Source organism: Aulonocara stuartgranti (genome assembly GCF_965226115.1).
Source record: "Aulonocara stuartgranti genome assembly, chromosome: 15".
In the NCBI taxonomy this organism is placed as follows: Eukaryota; Metazoa; Chordata; class Actinopteri; order Cichliformes; family Cichlidae; genus Aulonocara; species Aulonocara stuartgranti.
This window is the reverse complement of record NC_138951.1, coordinates 33,160,552-33,182,056: the sequence shown is the minus strand read 5'-3', so window position 1 is coordinate 33,182,056 and position 21,505 is coordinate 33,160,552. Positions and strand designations below refer to the sequence as shown.

The 21,505-nt window shown below is 41.1% G+C and overlaps 1 protein-coding gene across 5 annotated transcripts in view; it reads right to left on the bottom strand.

Annotated features, from left to right (window-relative positions):
* Positions 1-11,827: 11,827 nt before the first annotated feature.
* map3k7 (mitogen-activated protein kinase kinase kinase 7) overlaps positions 11,828-21,505 on the bottom strand; it is a 28,302-nt gene continuing 18,624 nt past the window's right edge. For 4 of the 5 annotated variants that reach the window (XM_082505336.1, XM_082505334.1, XM_082505335.1 and 1 more), the window contains exons 13-18: positions 21,191-21,271; positions 17,094-17,161; positions 16,410-16,509; positions 15,677-15,738; positions 13,628-13,743; positions 11,828-13,375 (exon numbers count right to left, since the gene is read on the bottom strand). In XM_082505336.1, coding sequence (XP_082361462.1) covers positions 13,195-13,375; positions 13,628-13,743; positions 15,677-15,738; positions 16,410-16,509; positions 17,094-17,161; positions 21,191-21,271 — 608 coding nt within the window. In that variant the 3' untranslated portion in view covers positions 11,828-13,194. The remainder of the gene's footprint in view (positions 13,376-13,627; positions 13,744-15,676; positions 15,739-16,409; positions 16,510-17,093; positions 17,162-21,190; positions 21,272-21,505) is intronic. The other variant, XM_082505337.1, reaches the window with a different exon arrangement.

Here is a 21,505-nt window from a genome sequence, read left to right as displayed (position 1 = left end):
AGGAAAGTCACTAGAACCAAGACAGAATATCTGTGTGTGCATGAGAGGGAGACAGGTGGAAATATGAACATACAAACAGCAGAGAGTTTAAATACATGGTGTCAACCATCCAAAGCAACGGACACATACAAGACAAGTAAAGAAGTGAGGGGAGGCAGGGTGGAGTAGCAGGAGATAAGTGCCAGAAGTGATTTGTGACAGAAGGATAGTATAATGCAAAAACACAAACAAACAAACAAACAAAAAACAGGATGCTGACCTGGAGAGAGACAACTTAGGTTGAGTGGTTTGAAGACAAAGCTAGAGGGACAAGGTTAAGATTGACATGTGACATGTAACACTGTGACATGTCACTGTATCTTTTCTGCACATATCAGTGACATGTGGATAGTGGATATCAATGAGAAAACATGCTGAAGATGGAGCTGCCGAGAGGAAAACGGGAAGACCTCAGAGGAGGTCATGGATGCAGTGAAGAAAGACATAGACGGTTGGTGTGAAAGAAGAGGCAGATAATCTACTGTGAAACCTAAAGGAAGGAGCTACAAGATGATGATGATAATGATAATTATTATTGCTCTTATTATGAACAGTGTCTTTATTGAGGATAGATTAAAAATGAGGGGACACTTCTTAGGGGTGTCCATCGTAGTGCCAGTTCATTAATTGAAAGCAATGCATATACTTTTAACAGTATAGTATCCACAATGAATAAAAAGCTTAGCATCTGGCAGTTTATTTTAGGAGCCCGGTTAGTAGATGCAGACACGACTGACTCTCTTTCTCAGTGCAGTAAATAGAAGCTTAGAGTCTGCCAATTCTGGAGGCTGTTTACACGGGAAGCGGACCTGGATCTAAATAAGCCGCTTGTCCTGAAGTCTAAACAGGTGAAATCCTTTAAGACGGCCCAGTCACTGGGTGACAGTCCCTTGTCTGTCAGCACTCTTACTCAGGCTGCAGAAGAGCAGAGTAAACAAACAAGAGGGAATGGTTTGTGAGAGATGAGTCATCAGTTCTGGGCTGCCTGCACCTTCTCTGTGCGTTCTGTGTGCCTCAGTCTGCTCAACATCCGCTCCCCTGAAGGCCCTCGTCACCACAGGCATACTCCAGCAATTACCTTCTCGCCCACACACTGTCAGTCACATGGACTGTAATAACAGGCTGTTGCCAGCACTCTGCAGCTCAGCCCAACACGCCCCCCCCGAACACACACAAACACGCACATATGTGTGCACCACTGAGAGCGCTCACACTGTATGCATCCTAAAAGTAGTCATTCTACATTTGAAATCAGTCTTACTGAAAATCTGACTACATGTTGGAAATATGAACCAATACACAGTTTTAAATTAACTCACTACCTAATTTTAACCTCGCTATATATTTTAAAAACTACAGTAATCAACCTTTTTAGACAACCAGTGGATACATGATATGTTGCTTAAAACAATGAATTCACGGAGCGGTCCAGCAGTTTTATTTGATCTTTTTTTTTTTCATTATTTTAAAATGTCAGATGACTTTCTCAAGAATTGGTGGAAACAAACAGCTAAAAGTAGAGTGAATTTTGTTGCACTACTATACCAACTTTACACCCAGACAGAAATAAAACATCTACCTTACTGCAGCTTTAAATGTTTCTGTGCATTTTTTTCTGGAAAATAAATTGTAGTAAGTAACACTACCATTTCTAATGAACTGATCCCTACTATCAGAAATGCAAACATTCCCAGAAGACTGAAATTTACATTTTTGGACTACAGCTTCATGGGACAGTGTAATAGTCCTGGACAAGTTCTTTGGTATTATGTTGATATCTCAGTGAGATATCAACATATATTGTATCTTAGCATGCATCACTGACATGCTTTAGTAAAAACTTGTATAAAACTTGTATAAAACAGCATGTCTTTTATCCTGTCTTCCTTGTCTCACCCCAACTGGTCGTGGCAGATGGCCGCCCCTCCCTGAGCCTGGTTCTGCTGGAGGTTTCTTCCTGTTAAAAGGGAGCTTTTCCTTCCCGCTGTTGCCAAAGTGCTTGCTAATAGGGGTCATATATCAGGCACAATAGCGGCTAAGATGAGAGAATAAGAGACAGAACATCATCCACTCTGGTCCTGAATACAGTACTCTTTTCACACTATTCACTAACGACTGCACAGCTATCTGCTCATCAAAAACCGTTCTGAAGTTTCCAGACAACACCACTATAGTCAGTCTTATAAAAAACAATGATGAAATCCTCCACAGGGAGGAGATCCAGCACCTGCCCCAGTGGTGTTTACTGAACAATCTGCTGCTTAACACCAGCAAGGCCAGTAGACTACAGAAGGTTCAGGAGGACAGAGCAGCCACCTCACCTCATCCAAGGGGAGGTGGTGGAGTGTGTGGATAACATCAAATTCCAGATCTGACTTGGCCACTGAACACCTCCTTTCTGGTGAGGAAGCTTCCACAAAGACTCTTCTTCTTCAGGAAACTGAAGAGGGCTGGACTCTCCCCCCAGTTGCTCAGAACTTCTACAGAGCTGCAATCGAGAACATCCTCTGCCACAGTACGACTGTGGTACAGCAGCTGCATCTTTTTTTTTTTTTTTGTATTTTCTTTATCACAGAGGGCACCACTGTAATTTTTGTTATGTTCTAGCAACATCCATCCATCCATCCATTCGCATCCCCTTATCCTTTTCAGGGTTGCTGGAGCCTATCCCAGCTGTCATAGGGCGAGAGGTGGGGTACACCCTGGACAGGTCGTCAGTCTGTCGCAGGACCAACACACAGGGACAGACAACCATTTGCACTCACATTCACTCCCACATTCACACCTGTGGGCAATTTAGATTTTTCAATTGACCTATCCCCACAAAGCAACTATTGACAATAAATAAATAAATCTGAAATCTAAATATGCAACATGAAATCTGTACTGGGGGTTAATTGTCTTTGCTTGCCTTTCTGTACATATATTTACATATCAACATGTCACATTGCATACATGTGCATATCATGCGTCACAGCAAACCTACTGGTGAATAAAGCCCTCTTCACATTTGACTGCTTGTTTCTATTTTTCCTAGACCTCTGCTTTTGGAAAACTGTGAGGTTTTGTGTTTACATGGCAAAAGTTCACTTTGAACTCCATGGCCTGTCTCCTACATTTAGTTTCACCTGCCACCAAACAGATGCTCTGTACTGAAATGTTATAGTCACAATGTCAGTGGAGAAGGAAGGTAAAATGTGAGCATATTACTGCATCCCAGCTTTATGTTGAGCAAGCTTAAATTATGAATAAGCTTGTGCACTGTGTCAATCAAATGTGTGCAACGGGCAAAAAGATGTTGTAGTGATCATGTATTCAGGAATATTTGCTGTTGTTATTTCATTTTCCTTTATAGCCCTACTCTTGTCTGTTCCTGCTTCGTGAACCAGAGGGCATGAGGGAACAAGATGCTCTGCTTACAGTAACACACAAATCCCTCACCACTAACTCGTGCATCTCTTTCCAGCATGACGCAGCAGTAGCCTGTCAGCTGTATTATTACAGCATCATTGGGATCCTACTGAGTCTCAGCAGAGGTGATCTGAAACAAAGCAGGGCCATCATGTGAAGGCTTTCACCATATTGAATTTTATCTAGACTTATTGTGGCCAAAACAAATTAATATTAAAGGTTGTATGTGTATATATATATATATAAAAAACACCCAGCACGCCCCTGCGGGCGATTTATCCATCAAGCTCGGGTCCTCTACCAGAGGCCTGGGAGCTTGAGGGTCCTGCGCAGTATCTTAGCTGTTCCCAGGACTGCGCTCTTCTGGACAGAGATCTCCGATGTTATTCCCGGGATCTGCTGGAGCCACTCGCCTAGCTTGGGAGTCACCACACCTAGTGCGCCGATTACCACGGGGACCACCGTTACCTTCACCCTCCATATCCTCTCGAGCTCTTCTCTGAGCCCTTGGTATTTCTCCAGCTTCTCTCATTCCTTCTTCCTGATATTGCTGTCATCCGGAACCGCTACATCGATCACTACGGCCGTCTTCTTCTGTTTGTCTACCACCACTATGTCCGGTTGGTTAGCCACCACCATTTTGTCCGTCTGTATCTGGAAGTCCCACAGGATCTTAGCTCGGTCATTCTCCACCACCCTTGGGGGCATCTCCCATTTTGACCTCGGGACTTCCAGATTATACTCGGCACAGATGTTCCTGTACACTATGCCGGCCACTTGGTTATGGCGTTCCATGTATGCCTTGCCTGCTAGCATCTTGCACCCTGCTGTTATGTGCTGGATTGTCTCTGGGGCATCTTTACACAGCCTGCACCTGGGGTCTTGCCTGGTGTGATAGACCCCAGCCTCTATGGATCTTGTGCTCAGAGCTTGTTCTTGTGCTGCCATGATTAGTGCCTCTGTGCTGTCTTTCAGTCCAGCTTTGTCCAGCCACTGGTAGGATTTCTGGATATCAGCCACCTCCTCTATCTGTCGGTGGTACATACCGTGCAGGGGTCTGTCCTTCCATGATGGTTCCTCGTCTCCCTCCTCTTTCTTGGGTTTCTGCTGCCTGAGGTATTCACTGAGCACTCGGTCAGTTGGGGCCATCTTCCCAATGTATTCTTGGATGTTCGTTGTCTCATCCTGGACTGTGGTGCTGACACTCACCAGTCCCCGGCCCCCTTCCTTGCGCTTAGCGTACAGCCTCAGGGTGCTGGACTTGGGGTGAAGCCGTCCATGCATGGTAAGGAGCTTTCTTACCATGCATATATATAAAGCTCCTTACCATATAAATGTATATATATATATATATATACACACACACACACACACACAGACACACACGATATGTGTGTGTTCCTTATGCTCGGGTCCACTTCCAAAGGCAGTTTGAGGGTTCTGCACAGTATCTTAGGGCGTTTTCCCACCTATACGTAGTTTACCCTTGTCCGAATTGGTTGACGAGTTTGTGAGCTTGCAGCTTTCCCCCTTGGTTTGGTTTGTTTTCACATAGAGAAAAAGCCAGGTGAGCTCCCAGCGAACCAAAATGTGTCACTACAAACCATGTGAGAATGTTCAGTCACCTCTAAGGCCAGATGTGTCTTTGTGGGGAGCAAGAAAAGAGGATACAAGAAGAAAGCGCTCTGTTCTGGGCAGAGACCTCTGGTGCCGTGGCTTGAATCTATTGAATCTATACACTATTCCAGTTTCAAGGTTACAGCTCCTAATTCTCCTATTATCATTGGGACCATTTTGAACTTTATCTTTTGCTTTTTCTTTATCTTATCTTTATTTGCTCCAGCTCTTCCTTCTGGTACTTCTCTATTTTCTCATCTTTAAAATCATGATTACCACATCTACCACAACTGCACCACTATGTCTGGCTTGTTTGGGACTTGAAGTCCCACAGGACCTTTGCCCTCTTGTTCCCCACCCCCTTTGGTGGAGTCTCTTTGGGGACTTCTAGTCCATATGGAGCACAGATGTTCCTGTACACTATCCCGGCCACCTGGATTTTCTTCTAAGTGTACGCTCTCTTAGCTTGCATTTCACACACAGCTACTATGTGCTGTACAGTCTCTATACAAAAACAAAACTGAGGTAATAGTCTTTGGCGCCAAAGAAAAACGATTACAGGTCACCAGAGAACTTCAATCTATACATCTAAAAACCACAAACCAGGCGAGAAATTTGGGTGTAGTGATGGATGCAGACCTAAACTTAGAAAAAAGTGGACCACATCAGTCCAGCTCTGAGGTCCTTACACTGGCTGCCTGTCTGTCAGAGGATAGACTTTAAAGTTCTGATGCTGGCCTATAAAGCTCTGAATGGTTTAGGACCAAAATACATCAGTGACCTCCTGACCCAGTATGAACCTTCCAGATCCCTCAGGTCATCTGGATCCGGTCTTTTATCAGTTCCCAGAGTCAGAACCAGACACGGAGAAGCTGCATTCAGCTTTTATGCTCCTTATATCTGGAACAAACTCCCAGAAAGCCTCAGATCAGCTGAAACACTCAGTTTATTTAAATCCAGGTTGAAGACTCACCTGTTCTCAGCTGCATTTGAATAAAGCACCAAATCCACACTTTAAGCTTAAATTTCAAAACTTACATTTAACTACTGATTTTATCTACTGTTCTGATTTTATCTGTTTTGATTTTATATACTGTTGTTTGTTTGTTTGTTAATTAGTTAGTTAGTTTATTTGCTTGTTTTAATCAATTTTAAATCATGCTTTTTATTTGTTCTTTTTTCTAATGTCTCTGTAAAGCACTTTGAATCGCCTTGTTGTTGAATTGTGCTATACAAATAAACTTGCCTTGCCTTGCCTAGGGCACCAATCTGCAACTTGGGTCCTGTTGCCTGTGGTAGACTGCTGCCTCTCTGGATCTGATGCTTAGGGCCTCCACCTGTGCCATGTGTGGGGCAATTTTCAGGCCTTGCTCAGATCTGCCTGCCAGGTCTTAGCCCTGGTATACTGCTCTATTGACCAGGAACTGGTGTTTTGGCTCTCTGGTGTTATTTCCAATTCCTTTCTGAGCTGTGCTCATGTATTCACTCATGTGCCTACTCAGTTTGGTTGCTATGATGTCTGATAGGAGCTTCTATGCCATGGAAAGAAAGGCAATAGGCTGATGTTATGAGATCCTTCATTACCAGGATTGTTCTGCTCTGTGTTAGTTGGAGGAGTACCTTCTGTTAGCAGACCCCTTATTTGTGCTGCCAGGTGATCCCAGATTAGAATAGCTTCTTCAGCCAGTAGGCACGGATCATGTCACGTCCTGGTGCTGCACAGCTCTTCATTCTGGAGACTTGTTGTTGGATGTCTGTCTTGGTGGTGTATATAGCTCTGGGAGGTTGCTATGGTCTGATTGTGGCTTTACCAGCCACTTGGCACTGGTGTTATTTAAAGCTTCTTGTTTCCTGATATTCTTCCAGTTTCAGCTCTGGGTAAGTCTACCCTATTCCCCCGGTACATGCTGGATGGATCTTTGGAGAACAGGCTATTTATTGTCTTGGCCTCTGTTTCTCTGGTATATGTTTTCAATGTAGTGGCCAGAGCCTTTGTTACAGTTATTAGAGCCTGAATTAGTTCTTTCTAAGATGAGCTCTATAGGCTGCTCATATTCATGCGTTTTTTTTTTTGTTTTTGTTTTTTTTAGAATTTGGAGCCGAAATGTAAACCAGCAGCCTGGGAGGAGCAGTCTTACTCTCAGTGGCCAGATGCGTCTTATGTCAGATGCATTTAGGCTTCAGTTATTACATTATATATGTAGTATGACCATGTCTAAGCTGACAGGCAGGAGGAAGAAAAAAAGAATGAAGGGGGTAAAAAATATGAGAAAATATAATAAAGGGATAGAGCACAAATAGAAAAGCACAATGTATCACAAACTGCTGCAGCTGTAAGAAGTGAGCAAGTGTCTCTGTATGTGCCTTTGCCATAAATTGTACTTGATAAAAAGGGTGGGAAAGCACAATAATGTCCCCAGGAGCCAGAGGCAGACACAGATAGATCCAGGAGATCCGGGCCAACTGCAGCCCCCCCTGAGGCCTCACATCCTGATGACAACCGCACGTCCATCCCACCATGAGGAGGAGGAAACCCCCAGATGGGAGCCATGTAGGTGTTCTCTTCAATGTGAAGTCCATTAGCTTTTCTCTGATTTATTCACCTTCAGAAGTGAATTTTTTAAAAACAAAACAAAACATTAGTGCTCTGTTCTCAACCACTGCAGAATCAGAGTATTTTTGTAGTTGGAATGAGTTGTACTGAAAGTCTAGGGGCATACAAGTTGAACAGGAAGACAGCCATAAGGAGCTCCTGACATGTTCATCTCCAAATCAGACAGAGCACTGCCCAGTCTCACATATTGTGGCCTGTTAGGCAGAAATTAGTCAGTTTGATGGTAGCGTTTACTGACACACACATATATATATGTATATATATTCCTTCCGATTAGTAGATGAGCTACTCAACCTCATTTTTCAGAAGTGATGAAAAACAGTTGCTGCAACAGACTGCCAGTTACCACAGAGCTCCTTTTTTATGTATTTATTACTAGGATTATCATGCTGCTGCAGTCTTTTTCCCCTCCTAGCAACACCAGAAAAAGTAACAGTTTAGCAGGTGATAGCAAAAGGGAACCTAAATAAAGAAACACCAGTTGCGTTCAGCACTTGCCTTTGACTACACTGGTGTTTTCACTGACACAATAACCTCTTTTAGAAAGTTAACTCATTTTGGGACTTTTCAATGAACACTTCAGATCATTTACGCATTTAACTTTCAGCACTGGCTTCATATGAGACTTCAACTACTTCCAGCCCTTACTTGAATTCAGTACTTGTGTGTTTACTAACACTAACTTCAGCTCATATCAGTACTTTCTCCTGTGTTAATGAAACTTTCTTTCAGTATTTTCTTCTATTGATTCTTAAATACCAATTTAATTAAAATCATTTGATTAGTTGTTTAGGTTATCACCCATCTCTTTGCTGTGATTTTGAAATGTATTCCATGGTCTGTACCTTAACATCAGTGTTGGCTGAGCTTGCACAAGACACATAATAGATGCTTTTAAGTCTGCTTTGCTTGCTGGCTTGTTAGCAGCGTCTTGTCATTAAGGAACCATAGTTTGTATATTCCAGCATGCTGCACAGACTTTGACCTTTTTCTGCCACTATAAAATCCCATAGACGTTTCTCAGATGCTCTTCCATGAAAATTAATTAAACAGAAACAAACCACTGATATGCTAATAATCACAGAAAATTTGTCAGAGCTTTTCCTTGCAATTCTGCATCAGAAACTAGAGCAGCTACTGTTCTTTCCCTCCCTCACTCTTATTAGTGCCCCTCTAAATAAACCTGCAGTGAAATTATGAATGGGAAATAATTGTGTTGAGTGCTATTCCAAATAGCAAAGTGATTCATGATCTCAATTACCATGCTTAAGCTGTTAATGTCGCTGAATTGCAGTATGTAATTACATAAGACATGAAGTAAACAAAGAAAAAAAATTGGTGTAAGAACATGTGGCTTTTTCCTCCTCTAACATTGCTTTAATGATTGCAAGGAGACATCACTCAGTTCTTAAATGACTGCCTGCAGCTGATTTGAAGACCAAGCAGGGATTCATGCAAATTAATGAAATTTTAAGTGGCACATGATGCAATTTATGGATCTAACAAGATCAGATCAAGCAAGATATCATGACCCAAATTCTGTCCATTATTAAAAACTGCAACATCCCTCTCTCTGCCACTGCTAGCCTATTTATGTCATCCAGTTTCCATGGCTACCATGCCATAGATAAAACATAAAGCACACACAGTTTTCCAATGCAACCTCAACTTTCCCTTCCAGTGAGGAGAGGGATGACATTACTCCGCTGCATTTAGTACTGCGCTTCAACAAAGACAATTCAGGATTGCGTATTACATCATCATATATATGAATAAGAGAACATAATTTGCATTCTGATTTGGTTTAGGTTTGAGAAGGCAGAACAAAAACATACACTACACTTGAATTGCAACAATAAAACTAAAATATTATACAAGTATTACTGAACCTCAACCTGCGTGCAAGCATTTAACAAATCAAAATGTGACCTAGAGCACTTTTGCAGATATCTTACATTAACATGTTTTCTCTATAGTTGTGTTTGTACAACTATGGAATCTTCTGTGCAAAAACTTGGGAATTGTGCTAGGATATTGGAAAATGTGAGAGCTTAAACAAGCCTATTCTGAAAGAACACATTTTATAATTGTGTGGTCACAGTTAAACAGATGTAGAAACTACTGAGCTAAGGTTGGGTGTCAAACCTTACAAAGGACCTAGAACAGCTTTTTGGTAACAAAATGTTGATGTCAGCTGAAGCAAAGTCCTTTCAAGTGCAATGAAATTAAATGTACCGGCACTAGAATCAAAATCAATCACGTGCCAGGTGCCCTATTACTTTAATATTGTTTTTTTTTTAGTTTGATGACATATATTGCTATGTTTTTGCTCTTAACTTTACCAAAATTGGTTTGTGACCAGAGTTCAGGTTTGGTATCAGTTGTGTTACTAAAGAATATACAAACTATTTTCCAGCTACATGCTGTTTTATTTTTTAAATTTAAGTCCTAACCAGTTGCAGACATGAAGGTTTCCTTGTGAAAATAAAACATCATAATTACAAAATACAATTCAGCCAACGACACACAAGCCCTGTGGACAGAAGCCTTCCTTCCTTGTTTGCACACACAAATAAACCATCAAACTGGATTTCCTACAGCTGGCCAAACCTTACATGGCCTTCTGAGACAAAAGAGAGCTGGACAAAGCTGGCAACAACCTTCTGTCTTCCTTGTGTTTACCAGTTCAGTGAGGAGTAGCTTACACACACACACACACACACACACACACACACACACAGAATACCTGGCAAGAGAAGGAAGATGACATCACTTCTCTACAATAAAGTGAGTCATTGTTCCCTATTTAGCTTTCAACTTCAAACACAAGCAGCACCCTCACAAATGCCCCTCCACCAAAAAAAACCCCTTTGTCAGAATTTGGAGCTGAAATCTAGACCAGCAGCCAGGGGGGTGGTTGGGGGGGGGTTGCTCCTTACTGTCAATGGCCAGATGCGTCTTATGTGAGACAGATTTGGTGGCCAAATTTGCTCCACTCAAAAGAGCGCACATTGCACAAAATTGATATAGTGTAGCGTGTGAAAATAGGCATTCACACTCATTGTGGCAATCAGTAGGCAGAGCATGTATGGTTCTTTATCTGAGGAAGAATAGATCCACAGCTATGTGGCTCCATTACAAAGACTGTGTGTTTAGTACCACCTGCTGTCTGCCTGGAGGCACTGCAGCAGAGATTCAGATTTGGGCTCAAAATTCTGCTGTTTAAAATGTCTGTAATGTCTTGTTTTTCCTCATGTTATGAACTACAATGACAGAATATTTGAATTGTTTTACTGGATACATGAATAAATGATAGATCTATTAGTTTGAGTGTGCAGAAATATTCCCCACTCTGCACCAACAAGACATATTATTCCCTAAGTAAACATAAATTTTCTTTGATAAAAGCTTTAGAGTTTGTTGATTATTCTATTAACTGGAGTGTCTGTCTTAACATGCAGACACTTTCTCCCTACTGACTAAAGAAATACATCTAAAATTGTAAGTGAAGATAAAAACAAACGAAAAAAGGCACAGTCTGAGCTCCTTGTGTTTTAATGATGAGACAATGACACGGTCTGCTGGCTGACAGGTTGCCTCAAGAGCACTTATGGGACTTTATTTACGCAGCATTCCTCCAATTTTAGTGATTCAGTGGCTGCAGCATCGTTGTAGCTTTTGGTTTGCATTATAGCCTCTTTGGATTATTATGTTTAGATATCATATATTATTTATCATATATTATAGTTTTAGACAGCAGCCAACTGACCTGTCTGTGTTTAAGATTGACTATTTGCTGCCAGTACTGCCTTTTATGTCACCCTGAGTCGACTTATTGGGTTGAAATCTCTCTTACTGTAGCAGGACTGTTGTTACTAAAGTAAGAGAAGCCAGGAATGAAAAAGGAATCTTGGGTATGTTGGACATGATTGTACAGGTTGGTTGTGTTTTTTGAATCTGTATGTGGGTTTGTTACATTTTTAAATTTGTTAGATTTGTCATAAAAAAAATAATAATCTGAATAAAATGTCCACCTTGAAAGATGACCCCCCCATGTTAAAATGTCTAACTGTATAGCCTTAAAAAGTATATTCTATTGGTTTTAGTCTCTGTAGTTTCATCCTCCATAATAACACACACATCACATCGTTTCACCATTTTGTTTATTTCATAATGCCTTCCTTGATGTCATATGCTGCACCCCCTTCCCAATAACTTATGAAACATTTCGAAAAAGAGGTGTGTGTGTGTGTGTTATAATTCAATCTCAACAGGAGGACTTAAAAAGAAAGATGTTGTTAAGTCTTGGATGTTTAAAACCAGAACCAGTATAATGAGAAATACAATTTGAATATAACCTGATTAAATAGCAACTGTGCAAAAATACTTACGAGATGTGAGACACCAAGAAAAAAAACGTACATTTCATAGTCCTGGGAATAAAGCTGCTGGCAGACATTTACATTATCAGTTCAATGATACACATCTATCTCTCTTCTTTCCGTTATTATTTCATTCATGTTCAGTAGATCAAAAATATCTTTAAAAAAAAAATTTTTTTTTATCCCCACTAAATATCACATAACACAAGCACTTAAAATGCAGGCAACTTCTAAGGCAACATGTGAACTAAAAACAACTTCTACTGTATAGGGAGGTGACCCTCCTCTATTTTGTCCGTTAGGCCATTCACAGACCAGATAAAATATGTCCTATTGCAAACAAATGACACAAAGTGAACTACTGAATAGAAAAGACAAAACGCAAAACAACACTGAGGTCAAATAAGAAGGGATACCACAGCTCCTTGTATTTACTCTGGAAGCTAGCCCACTTTTTAATGTGTATTTTAATGTGAAGCTCTTCCTTCTGCTGACACATCTGACTGGAGGTCTATGGAGAGGCTCATGCTCACAATTAAAAAGGTAGAGATAATGGGTGAATTTAAAAAGGGGCTATGATTTGGATAACAGGGATTCCTAGCACGCACTGCAGAAAGATTTTTTTGCACATTCTGCTTCAAAGCCTTTGTTTTGAGTTTCACATTCTGAGGAGGATGGTGTGGCCATTAACCACTGAGGAGCGCAAACAGACACTGACTGGTTAGCCCACAGGCCCTGAGAGCAAACACAGAGAAAACACAACCTGCGTCTCATCAGCAAGTTGTCTCGGTCATAGACGTCAGCCACCTCGCTCCGTCCTGAAGCGCAGTGGCGGCAGCGGCAGTGTCTGGGCTCATCTGAATGGAGGACCAGTGATTGTTTGGTCTGCGCTCACAGAAGACACTGTGAGGATGTGCAAATGTATGTACAGGAGACAAAGGTCTTCCTGTTGGGTCTACAATGCAACATGCAGCAGACAGTAGAATAGAGGTCTCTTTCCAAAGCTGGACTGGGAGCAGTGTATGTGCAGAGCAGATGACGGGTAGTGTTGGTGTGCAATGTTGAGGAGCGCAGGAGGGTGGAGGTGACGGGGGGGGGGTGAGGAGGGGGAGTGGCAGAGTTTGTGTCTCATCATGACGTGCCCTGTCTCTTCTGTTGCTGAACCCGGATCAGCTCCAGCTGTTTTTTACACTTCTGGTAGTATGTGGACAGACTCTTATTCTCCTCCAGCAGCTTTTTGTGCTCCTGCACCAGACGGGACGTGTTCTGCTGGTCCTTTTCGTCTTGGTCCAGTTCAGCAATGAGCTCCTTCCTGTGCAGATAGTCAGGGGGGGCTGCGTTTTTAGGCATGTCATTTTCAACATTATGTTACGAGATTATACATGCAGCTTTGGTAGCTTTTATGCAATTAAAATTTTAAACATTCACACATTACAGCTGTGAGATTTGGCAGTTAAGACACAATGAATAAGCATCTTCCACTGGGGTTTATGTGAGGTCTTTGAATGAAAGTGAATTTAAGAAAAATAATTAAGCAACACTTGACTTTAGTCACTACACTTACTTCCTTTGGATTAGCAAGGCAATCTCAGTTTGCACTTTCAGGTATTCTTGGGCCATCTTGCAGTGTTGCTCAAAAACAGCCATGGACTCTTTGGAGTTGGGACAGGGAGCAAGGGGCTGGAAATGAAAATGGACGCTGTTTAAAAATATTCTGCTCAGGCATTAGTATCAGCTAGTGCGTATTTAAATTTACATTACTCTGTTTACAGAGCATCATGTCCTCAGGGATAATAATAATAGTAATCTAATCTAATCAAAATTTATTTATATAGCACATATTAAAAACAACAAAGTTGACAATAGTGTTTCACAGTCAGTAAAAGCATGAGGCAATTAAAACAAAACGGTAAGAAAACAGGGCAGGAAACAATAGGTGACAATACAACAAGCCAGATAACAGCCAACTAGTTAGAATCAAAAGCCAAAGTAAAAAGATGGGTTTTAAGACATGATTTAAAAGACTGGATAGACTCGGCGGTCCGAATATGAACACGGAGGTTATTCCAGAGTCTAGGTGCCACGGTTGCAAAGGCCCGGTCACCTCTGGACTTCAGTCGACACCTAGGTTGTGCTAGGAGCATCTGATTGGAAGATCGTAGTGCTCTACTGGGATTCTACAAATAATAATAATAATGAGATGGCTGATGTCCCATGGCCTCAGTCGCCTCATAGCTAAGTGCCTCGAGGCAACTGTTGTTGTGATTTGGCACTCTAAAAATAAAACTCAATGAACTTGAATTGATACCAGTGCAGCTGAGCCGCATCAGATTCAATACAGCATTTACATTACAAAGCATAATTCAATTCAATTCAATTTTATTTACACAGGGCCAAATCACAACAACAGTCGCCTCAAGGCGCTTTATATTGTAAGGAATACCCTACAATAATACATACAGAGAAAAACCCAACATTCATATGACCCACTATGAGCAAGCACTTTTGGTGACAGTGGGAAGGAAGGGTTATTAACTAGGGGTGCAGCAATACTCGTATCGATATTGAACCGTTCGATACAGTGCTTTCGGTTCGGTACGCATATGTATCGAACAATACAAAATTTTTAATTTATTTTATCAACTTTTCTTCTGATGATGCTGTCTGTGTTGAGAGCTCAGTGTATCTGCGTTCAACTACTCCGTCTAGGCTGCACTGTCGAGCGTAGATCCACTGAGCTCAGCGCAAGCTAGCGAGACAGATGTTAAGCTCGTTGCAACATGGCAACTTCCTCAACGCTAGCCAAAATTGAACCTCCCCCACCCTCATTCAGATCTGGCGTTTGGAACTATTTTGGTCTTCATGTGAAGTATGACCCTGAAGGTAAGCGCGTCATGGACAAAAGTAAAACAGTATGTTAGATGTGCCACGCAATGCTCAATTACATTGTTGGGAATTAGTGCGTTAGCGCAGTTAGCTCGTTAACGTGTTGACGCCGTCCAGCCCCACACACGGGGCGATCCGCAGTAACTCGTTAACGGAGATTTGCCGCGTTATGGCATTAATGTCAATTTTAACGAGATTAACGCTGACAGCACTAGTGGGAACACAACGAATATGACTGCACATTTACGCCGACATCATCCTAGTGCAAAGACAAGTGGAAGCAGACAAAAACAACAAGTACGTATGCTACAAACTAGACAGCCGTTAGCACATGATTCTCCTTATGGGGACCTGATATGTTTAATATGCTGCTGAGAATATAGCCCAGAAGAAGCGTATAGTATAGCTTTTATTTTGGAAAGAGCCATTTCTCTGAAATAAACTCTTTTCCAAAGATGAGTGATTTCTCGACCAGATAAGATTTTTTTTTTTAATTATTTTGTTGTTTCAGCAACATTACATTTAAAAACTGTACTTTTGAGTTAAAATATATATTTATAATTTTAATAAATGACAAATTAAAAAGGAATGAACATTTTTTTGTATCGAAAAAATATCGAACCGTGACACCAAAGTATCGAACCGAATCGTGAATTTTGTGTATCGTTGCACCCCTATTATTTACACATCAGTGCATTGTGTACAAGTGCCTGATAGGATGGTGTACCTGCAGCTGATGGTCTAGGGTGAGATAAGCCATGGGAATGGAGTTGTCTGAGCCATTTGTATCTGAGGGGAGAAAGATATATAACAGGCTGTTTTGGGACTTCATAGAAACAGAAATGTCAGAAATTAGCAACACACGTCCTAAACACATCTTTGGCCAAAAAACAGAAAAATCATTAACATTTATAAAGGTAGCCTGAATGAGTTATAAAGTTGGGCCACAGTGATATTGATGGTGGTATAGTCATTGTGTTTAATAGATGTGTAATAAATCACTGAGGGGTACAATTTTTCACTCTGACATTTGACATGGATACCTCAGTGGGAACAGCTGACAAGAAGTTCTTCGCAACTAAACTTTTTGATATGGTCCAGAAAGGATTTGTTTCAATTCACTTAGACTGTCATGGATTTGGAAGAGGAGAGCTTTTTGAGGATTACCAATTAGCAGTTTTCATCAGAAACTGAGATGCCAGGAGTTCCCAGCTGTTACTGCACATGATATGACTCATATGTTCAGTCCTAATAATACTTTCCCAATGTGGCAGTTTGAGACTTAATACTTACAATAATTATATAATAATTTCTGTACTGTTGCTCATAATTTCAAACAAATAGCTTACAAAAACTTTTCAACAGTGATTCCCTTCTCAATTGTGGCTGTACATTGGGTGGCACTACCCAATGTAGTAAACAGTAGTTAACTGTAGTGGAATTTGTGCAGTTGTCATTACCTGTGGGGTCATCGGGGGAGAAATAGCCCCTGCCACTTGTCTTGTCAGGCGGCATCATTCTCACACTTGGACTGGAAGATCGACTGCTGTTCCTACTCCCCTGCAAAGGTTACAAAAGAAGCCAAAAAGTCAATAATACCCTCCAAGTCTCAGAGTGAGAAAATGACATCTGGACCAAAATATGAGCAAAATAGTGCACTCATTGTAGACAACATGGAGACATTTTTAGTAATGTCATGTCTTTGAAGATGCTCCACAGTGTTTTGTTAGCAGCAATAGTGAAGAATAATGAGCGCACCATTTAACAGCCACTTTAAGCAGTTCTGTCACATTTGTGTCCCACAATGTGGCTGTTATTAAGCTTGACACGAAAGTACTGTGCACTCTGATTGTGCAGGTTTTAAGTTTACTAATGAATCTAATGCATTGATACTTTAATGGTATAGTAGACAATCGCATTATGCTGTGACGTGATCTGTGAATATGGTTTTGTTGAACTGCTAAGGACTGAACAGTGAAGCTATAATTCTGGGCACACCATAAAGAGCGTGAAACTAGAAAAGCTAACTGTTATCTTTCAAACTAAAAAATGTGATTTAAGTTAGATCTCTTTAAACGCTCAATCCCTAAAGTCACTAATCATCAAAAAGCTAAAACCTCACAGGTCCTCTGCACATGTCTTACCTGGCTGGATTCTGTGCAGATGCCTGGCAGATCCTGTACAGACCGACGTCTCTGAGACTCACATGTGGCTGTGAAAAGCGTAAAGGACAGACAAGAGAAAGAGTGAGACCTCAAGTACTATGGATAGTGGTACTGGGGGACTAATCCCTGTGTTTGCTTGTGGCTTGACGGGGATCCAGACCCACAGAGCCATACTGTAACAGTTGCACTTACTTAACCATCATAAGTTGTGGTGTGGCGGGAACATAACCAATCCATTCAATTCTATTTATGTTGTGCCACTTGTTCAAGGTTCACAATATTGAAATGTAAAGACCCAACAATATTAGAAAGAAACCCAAACAATCACCCAACTCCCTGTAACAATCCCCCTAGGCAAGCACTTGGCAACAGTGCGAAGGAAAAACTCTGTTTTAACATAAAGACACCTGCAGCAGAATCAGACTCAGGGATGGGTAGAAGAGAACAAAAACAGCGGGGCTATAAGTAACCGCCATTGACAGAGAACACAGCATACACACAAACCACCACTCCAGACAAAAATACAAAAAAGGTTGTTGGGGGCGGCTCAGACAAAAACACAAAATGTCACAGTACTCATTCTAGTAATCAGCAATTCATCTGCTGGTCAGGTTAACACTATGCCAGGATGACATTAGGTGCAATCAGAACATCAGCTCGATCACCTTGCAGGAACTACAAGACTCTTCAGTTGCATGCAATTTCAAGTTCTGACAGAATTCCAGTGTTTTCTCCACACATGTTACTAGGGATGGGTACCGGTATTATGTCAGAACTGGTGCCATAGACTGAAAAGCAGCGCACATTTCGGTGCTTTTTTTTTTCCTGAGATGTCATACACTTTGGATTCTAGCCAATCATTTTACCTTTGCAAGCGTAGTAGGCGGGCCCAGGTACGTACGTTCTTTTAGAGCAGTGCTACAGATTAAAAATGCCCAAGGTGAAGCAGTCAAAAGTCTGGCTGTACTTCACAACAAAAGATGCAAACTCAGCAGCCTGCAACAAGTGCTTTAAGATGATACTGTGCAAAGGAGGCAACACCTCGAATCTGATGAAACACCTGGCGACGTACAGCATTTTGTTAAAAGCCGAAAAATGCGGCGTATTTGATAGCTTACTGCGAGACCTCACACCGAGCACATCTACTGTGGGTGTGGTGCCTGTTATCAGACCCGGAGTTAGCAACATCCCACAAAAACCCAAAGAGGAGAGTCCTGGCCCCTAGCCCTGCCAGTGTAGCAGAAATGATGACGGATGATGGCAGCAGCAGCCGTTCTTCTCTGTGTGAGTAGCTTAATGTTGTTCGTGTGTAATTTACGTTGAGTAGGCTAACCACGTTATTAAATTAATGCCTGTAAGGTGAACTAGCAAACACCATCGTAGCTACATGCGGCTGTCTTCTTGTTTGATGGCAGATACTCCCTTCACCCTGGCCAAAAAGGCTAAAATGACCAAAGAAAAAGTGGAAAACAGCTAAACATGAGAGGTTTTTGGACAAAGTTTGTGTTTTGTTTTTTTTCATTGTTTAAGCACTGCTCCCAGCCAAGAGTGATACCATAAATCCCCCATAGCTGCATAAAAGGCTAACATTGTTATCTTTTTACATAAAAACAGCTAAACATGAGAGGTTTTTGGACCAATTTTGTGTTCTCCATTCTTTAATCACCGATTCGAGCACCGTTTAAGCACCGGCACCGTTTCAAAAGTACCGGTTTAGTACTGGTATCGGATAAAACCTAAACGATATCCATCCCTATATGTTACACAGAGTCACAAACTAGCACCAAAACACGAGTGCAACCAATAGTACATGGAGTAATACTACTACCACTCCTCATAATAGCACTAATAATTTACATATCTGTCTTTAGGAATAACAGTCACTCTGAAGCTAAGAGTTGACAGTTGGAGCAACAACATGACAATTAGCCACAGGTACTAACCTAAAATGATATTTTATTAGCAGGCAGGTCCCTCTGGGCTTCACACCAAAATCAACTAAGCTTTGAATGGAATTAAACTTTTTAGGACTCCCAAAAATGCTAAATATTATTCAAGACATCAGACTTTTGACATTTTACCAACATACCATTAATCTGTATTATATATGGTCACAATCTCTGAAATGGCAATATTAAATGGGAACTGGGACAGTCTAAGATAAAATGTCCTCCTGTTAAAATTGCGGTTGCTGGTGTTTGTTATCTAATCTCTAGGACAGTGTGACAGGGCCTCTAAATAATAATACATTCATAATGGACTGAAAAAAGCAATACTTGTAATCAAAGTTATGGCAAACAATGCAATTAACGATTAAAAATGTGACATTTTGCATAAACTTTTCACCAACCAGCAATGACATGTTGCAACCAACACATTTTAAAAACGCACAACTGCTTGGCAAGTAGTTTGCAGACTGGTCAGCATCTTCTATGCAAACTGTTGGCGACCTGCTAGTTACCAAAGAAATCCCCAGGAAGCTTTTGGTGTAGCACTGTATACATCTTTGCAACTAATATCACATGAAAGACTGGCCGCAACATCCAGCAATCGCCTGCCAAACAGGTCACGGGGGTCAGTGGTCAATGAAGTCTTTAGGTCTCCGTGGATGGCTCTATAGCAATGAGTCTCACAGCAACCATTTGCAACTGGTCGCAAGTCACGACCAGTGCAGACTTATTTTGGTGGATTTGACTGATCTCTAGGCCTGTGTGATTCACAATTAACTGACGCCTAAAACAAACAAACAAACAAATAAATAAAATAAGCGATATCAACTTTAACACCACCCACTTGGAAAAGGGATTCTTCTATAGTCAGGACATTCCCCAAATTTCTAATTTACATCCATGAAAAGTGATCCTATTAAGACAAATTTTTAGTTTTAGAGTTATTGGTTCTATTACTAGTTAGATAACATACACTAATATAAACCTATTGACTGCAAACAACCAACCTGATGATGTCATGTTCTGTACTGACAAGATGACACTAAACATTTTTCAAATATTTTAAGCACTTCTTAAATGTAGTCACATAGACAGTGTTACACATGTAACGTTTCACAGATCAAAGCACACCCCACGGTCGGGTCGCTCACTCACCACCAACGTGATTGGTTTGGTGGTGAGTCAGCGGTGATCTGGAGGGATCATGGAAAAGTGACTCGATGAAGATCAGACCACATTTTACTGACACTCATTACATAAATTGGTTATTTTTTTTCCTTGTACAGGTTTGCAGATCCAAAGGTGCGTGCCTTACCATCTATAACAATTCCATGCAGACTCCCTGCACCACTTGATTAAATGAAACACTTACTCAATGTCTCTCATATATCTTCAAAATAGAAGTATTTCTGACAGGCAGAGTTGTCCCCATTCCCTTTGATCCATATCTCAACTTATAATAATAGCTCTGACCCTCACTGTGAGGGAAATTAATCAAAATGACTTTTTTCAAAGTGGATGTGGATGGATGGAAAGTGAGTGAGAAATGGGGAAAAAAAAAATAGCCATGCTTTCTCAATGTCCTCTAAGCATGAAAGTCAAGGACAAGCTCAAATGCACTAATTTACTACTGCTACCCGTGATTTGCTGCAGCCAAGCCAGGGATATAAGAGACAGGAGAGGACCAGGACTTAGGAAAGTTATCTCATCTATGTCAAAATACTGACTATAACGTACTGATTAACAACCACTTGCTTTTAGTGGACAAATATGCACACAGCTCCAACAAATGTGTTGATAACAGATGAGAAAACTTCAATATTTTACGAAAAACAAACAAAGAAAAAACAGAAAACAGGACATGACACAGCTATGATGTATGTAACTCCAAAATCAGCTTCAAGGACTTCTGTGTTGTTGTTTTTTTAAATTTTAAATTTTTGGTTTGTGTTTTTAAATCAGAGGGCAAATTCGAAAAAAATTTAAATGTTATGAACATTATCTGCATTCTTGAGGGGATCATATGGAGTGACACACAACAGAAAGCCATGTCTGATGACAGTAACCCACAGGCTCATTCAAGCCAGTTCCACCGTGTCACCGGAAAGACCAGTAGTCCAGTGATACCTGTAACGACGATCTTGGGGACATCCAGTATGGTTCCGAATGATGCAGTTTTACGGTGGCCTCGCTTATACGGGGGGTTTGCTGCAAAAACACATATACACATATAGCTGCATACAGGACAAGCATGCCCACAGCTGGACTGCAAATGTGGGTCATACACATGCAGAACATAGCTGTGCATGCAGAGGAAACATGCACCATTCATTCCAGGAGCTGTGAATCAGTACTGCATAGACAGTCAGCAGAGAATGCACTACCTTCCTCAGCACAGACAAGAGCAGGCATTTTGCTTTTTGGAAAAGTTCAACAAGGTGA